Source organism: Sceloporus undulatus, chromosome 5 (assembly GCF_019175285.1).
Source record: "Sceloporus undulatus isolate JIND9_A2432 ecotype Alabama chromosome 5, SceUnd_v1.1, whole genome shotgun sequence".
NCBI lineage: Eukaryota > Metazoa > Chordata > Lepidosauria > Squamata > Phrynosomatidae > Sceloporus > Sceloporus undulatus.
In genome coordinates, this window is record NC_056526.1 from 191,276,915 (window position 1) to 191,282,314 (window position 5,400).

General features: G+C 43.5%; 1 protein-coding gene across 1 annotated transcript in view; it reads left to right on the forward strand.

Moving 5' to 3' along the window:
* SIGLEC1 (sialic acid binding Ig like lectin 1) overlaps positions 1–5,375 on the forward strand; it is a 27,098-nt gene extending 21,723 nt beyond the window's left edge. Inside the window, exons 10-14 of the mRNA XM_042470057.1 lie at positions 161–418; positions 1,935–2,237; positions 2,558–2,821; positions 4,385–4,690; positions 5,014–5,375. Coding sequence (XP_042325991.1) covers positions 161–418; positions 1,935–2,237; positions 2,558–2,821; positions 4,385–4,690; positions 5,014–5,357 — 1,475 coding nt within the window. The 3' untranslated portion in view covers positions 5,358–5,375. The remainder of the gene's footprint in view (positions 1–160; positions 419–1,934; positions 2,238–2,557; positions 2,822–4,384; positions 4,691–5,013) is intronic.
* Positions 5,376–5,400: the final 25 nt, after the last annotated feature.

The window sequence follows — 5,400 nt, forward strand, 5'->3', positions numbered from 1 at the left end:
TTTCCAAATTCTGAGTGGGGGGAAGCATGGCTGCTTTCTCAGAAAAGAGTCATCCCTTCTGTGAACAGCTCTTGGTCAATACTTCTCTGCTGCTTGGCCATCTTTCCACTTCTTCTCTGACCGACTTTTTTGTCTTTCTTCCCATCCAACTGTCTTGCAGCTGCAAGGATTATTGCCATGCCATCATCAGAGATGCAGGAAGGGGAATCCGTCCATCTCTCCTGTGCCCTGAGGACCAGCAATTCTTCCACTTCAACCAACTACACCTGGTACAAGGATGGTCTCCCACTTTTGGAGGCCCTCAGGAATTCATTGGAATTCCAGCATGTGGCAAGGAAGGATGCTGGGACGTATTACTGCCAAGTGGAAACTCCAACAACCAGCAAAAACTCTGACCCCATCGTCCTGTCTGTGCTCTGTAAGAGCGCTGCCTTTCCAGTTGCTTTTTTAAAAAATGCTGCAAAATTAGACTTGACGTATTGCTAAATGATTATATAATTTTGCAAATGTGTTTGTTATAGTGCCCAGCGTTTCTCAGAACAACAGGTCGGACTTCAAAACCCCATTATCCCCAGACAGCTTTATATGCAACATGGCTAGCCAGTCATGTGTCCAGCATTTCCAGAGGAAGGCAGGGCTAGATTGGGAGAAAAATATGGGATACAAGATTCCAGCTCTACACTCAGGAATAAAAGGAGTAATTGGGGCAACCAGTTAGTCCTAGGCCAAATAAGTATTTCTTATTTATTTACTAGCTGTAATACTCAGCATTGCTTTGGAGAATCATTAACTATTGTTAATGGTTGTTTGGCTTTAAATGTCCCAGAGCATGAGTGACTATTCAGATATTCCTTTGCAATGAGCATCAGACTCAACTGCTCTTGAAAGACCATGTTCTGCTTCCAAAATATTCCTTTCTTTGAATATCACTTGCATTTGTAAGAGCTCATCTCCCCTGATTCACCTTCAAGCAGCTATCTCTTTCAGACCGACTTTACAACACTCTTAACATTAATTTTTTAAAAGCTCTTGTAGATATGGAGCTAAGAATTGCTCTGCTTGAGGATGGCATTTTGTCTTGTATAATTTTAATGCATACTCTGGGAGCGGGAGGGAAATAAAAACCAATCACATTGAAAAAAATTAATGCATTTTGCTGCCACCGTCCAAGAAAAGTCCGGCAAAATTGTAGAAAATGTAAATGTTTCAACTCAGCTCATTGGTCTAATGGGCACTCCAGGAATAATGCAGTTTGACAGTACTTTAACTGCCATGGCTCCATGCTAAGGAGTTCTCAGATTTGTAGTTTTGTGAGATATTTAGCCTTCTCCGTCAGAGAGTTCTGGTGCCACAGCAAACTAGGAAGCCCAGGATTCCATAAAATGGCATTTGTAATTTGCAATGCAGAGTAACTAGAATCTTTAAATTGATGTGCAACTCTACTCTGTATGTAATAGAAACTCATTGGTGAGCTCCCGGAGTTCTTCCAAAATGAATTTTGCGTATATCTCATAGTCTATATGTGATATCGGACTATTCCCTCCAAATCTGGAGAGAATCCATGGAGCGGTTTTCACATGATGCAGTTACAAATGGACAGAGAATGGATTGGATTTACCCGGCTAGCGATATGTACATCCACATGGATTTTAAAAATATCTGAGGCATCTCCTTTCTCCTCCCCAAGGCTTTTCCCCACTTATACCATCTCTTCCACTGAGCTCTAAAGTTTTAAATGGATGCAGATGAACACCATTGCCTATTTTTCTGCCAAAAGGCAGATGTTTGGGGAGCAGTGGGGCCACCCGCTTGAGGTGTCATCTGATGTGGTCTGCATCCCTTGCACTACTCTAGTGACATTCTTGATGGGGGAGCTACTGGCTACCACTGGTTGAGCATAGCGCTAGAGCATGACTGTGTGTTCTCTTTTTCAGACCCTCCTGGGAATCCTCAGATGGTCATTTTCATGGAGACTGAGATGGGAAGGGTAGCCATTTTCCAGATTTCAGTGGACAGCAAACCCCCAGCACAGTTTGTTCTGTATAAAGGAGACAAAGTTGTGGCTTCTAGCAGTTTGAAGACAAGCAGCACCGAGGACCGGATCAGTATCACATCAAGCCAGAATGCCATGCGGGTGGAGATGAGAGGCATTGTGCCAGAGGATGAGGGCAGCTACAACATCACAGCAACCAATGCATACGGTTCCTCCTCCCGGTTGCTCTACTTCCATGTGCAAAGTGAGTCCCACCAAAGCTGGTTGCAACCGTTGTTATTAACAATCAAATAAGTGGCACCCACGTCAATGGGCTAGTCAATCCACTCTGGTTTTTAGCTTGAACTTTAAAGGAGTGATCCAAGATGCTGAAACTTATGCAGAATTGGGTTTCTACAGTTTGAGTTAGCTCCTGTAATGTCCAGACTAAAGCCCAGAGCAGATTCACTACCCGACTGATATGGGATCTGCCAGTTGCTTCTGTGAAAACTTCCACTATAGACTGACACTCCATGGTTGTTCTGTTTAACTCCCATTTCTCTGTGGCTTTTCTCTGGGATCCAGCGGCCCGGGTTCTAGTCACGCCGTCCCCAGAAGTGCTGGAAGGGGATACAGTTACCCTCACCTGTGATGTGATGGGAAATGTTCCCGATGACTCCACCTTCTCCTGGTACAAAAACAGCAAGCGTGTTCAGGGGAGCCACAGTGGTGGCACACTCAGCTTCCAGCACATAACCAGCGAAGAAGCCGGGTCCTACTTCTGCAAAGTTTACACACCAGATGAAACCGGGATCAGTATCTCCCCATCAATCAGCATAACCGTCTTTTGTAAGTAGCATTTTTATGGCGATAATATCTTATCTCCTTGAGTGTTGTGCATAGTTCTCATTCTGGCTGGAACCAAAGCTTGGAAAAATTACTTTTACAGGCCAAGTCTCCCTTATCAGGAATTCCAAAATCTGAAATATTCCCCAAACCAAAATGAATTGACAAGGCCTACTTGCATCCCAGTAAAATACCGGTTGAGTCTTCCTTATCTGAAATACAAAGTACTCTCAAATTCAAAGTGGTCCATAGAGCTGGCTGAGATAGGGATACCTTTGCTTTCTGGTGGTTCAATGTACACAAATCTGTTTTATGCACACAGTTATGTAAAATGTTGTATTAAAATTACCTTCTGGCTACATGTATAAGGTATACATGAAACAAAAATAAATGTGTTTAGATCAGGGTCCCATCTCCAAGATATATCTCTGTATGTGCAAATACAGGTATTCCAAAATCAACCCCAAATCCAAAATAATAATAATATAATAATATAATTTATTTGTATCCAATCATGAGGAATCTGGGCAGCTAACAGCAGTGGGGAAATACAATATAAAAATTACAATAAGATACAAATACAATTACAAAAGCAATCAAGCAAATTTAACAAATACAATAACAATTTAACAATAGCAATCAATAGCAATCAAACAAAGAAAATAAAAACATTACAATCTAATAAAATTCATAATTAACTCCTTCCCCAGTCCCTCAACACAGGTTCAAATCCCAACAAAATGCATAATAACTATAACGACAGCAAAGTTAAAGCAAAATACATGACAATTAATAGAGTAAAAACAAGTGGGAAAAAAATGGTCCCAAGCATTTTGGACAAAGGAGACTCAACCTGTATTAGGATGAGAGCTTTCTTAATGGTCCATGAATCCCCTTCCAAGTCTAGGATTCTATGAATCCTCCAGCCATCATGGATCAACTGGAGCTACCTTTTCTCCAAATCTGCTTTGCATGCAAAAAGGTTTAGCTTTTCTCCTTGGAGAGGTGAGATAGCAGGCAACTAAAGGGGGGGGGCTTTTGGAAAATGGAGTGAGTTTGTTCTCTGCTGCCCCAGAGACTAGAATGCAAAGTTGAAGCGAAATTTGTAAATGTGGATATTAACGTATTGTAAGCTGCTTTGATTGTCTTGTCACAGAAAAGCGGGATATAAATAAAAGTTTTATTTATTTATTATTTGTGTTGTTTGCATCTATTGCTCCGTGCCCTATTCTCTGGAGCAGTAGAAAGCAAGCTTGCTCCATCCTCAACACAACACCCCTTCAAATACTTAAACAGGGCTCACATGTCACCTCTTAACCATCTCTTCTCCAGATAAACCTACCCAGCTCTCTGAGATGCTCCTCATAGGGCTTGGTGGTTTCCAGACCTTTCACCAGTTTGGTCACCCTCTTCTGGACATGGTCTAGTTTGTCCACACCCATTTTGAATTGTGGTGCCCAAAACTGGCCACAGTACTGAGGTCACCTTGAAGGCACATAACAACAGCAAGAGCATCTCTCATATTAGGGGAAAGGTGGAATCTTTCTTTCTTAATCTCATTGACAGACCCACCCAGGAAACCCCTGATAACCTCCTTCCTTCGGACCGAGGGCAGCCCAGTGGCGGTTTTGCAGTGCACAGTTGAGAGTGAACCTCAAGCCCATCTGGAAATCTCCAAGGGGAGGGAGGTCCTGGCTTCCAGCATCAGCTCCCATCCCAAACACAACCCACCACGAATCAAGACTTCTGCAACATACAACAGCCTGAGAGTGGAGATTTGGGACGTGGTGATGGAAGATGAAGGAGACTATGTCTGCTCAGCCAGCAACATGTATGGCAATGGGAGCTCCAAGGTCAAGTTCACTGCAAATGGTAAGTGTCAGAGAGGCAGTGAAATGCCCAGCAGCTTCTGCCGGGAGAAAGACTGGTCCACGCACTGTACCAGAAACATTTCCTTTGCTACAGTCCTTGCCAACCTCTCCACTGATACAGGAACCACCAGTTCTCACTGCTCAAGAGCCATCCCTATTGGATTGCACTCTTAAACCTTAATTCTTCTCTAGGCAACCCCCAACTGCCTCACTCTAAACCTTCACGTTTGTTTGGCCTATCCAGAAACACTGCAAAAATGCTCTATTTTCTAGATGAGCCCACAACGAACCACTGTTTTGTTTTGTTTTTTGTCTTATATGCAGCTGCAAGGATTTGGATCACACCTCCGGATGTCCTGGAAGGGAACTCAGTGAACTTGACCTGTGCGGTTGACAGTGACACAGCTAGCGAATTGCATTATACCTGGTATAAGCACAACCAGTGGTGGGCAGAGGGCCCATCCAAGATACTGGTGCTTCCCCATGCCACCGTCGCTGATGCTGGGACCTACTACTGCACTGTTAAGGCTCAGGAAAGGATTCGGAACTCCTCCTTGGGCATCCTGAATGTCCTCTGTAGGTACCAAGAAGGGGTGAGATTTGGAACTGATGCTCACTTTCATGGCCCAAGGAATGAGAGGTTGGGGATGAACTCCCCCCAGATTTAATTTCCTTTGGAGGAGAGCCATGTGACCTTTTGGTGATGGTTCT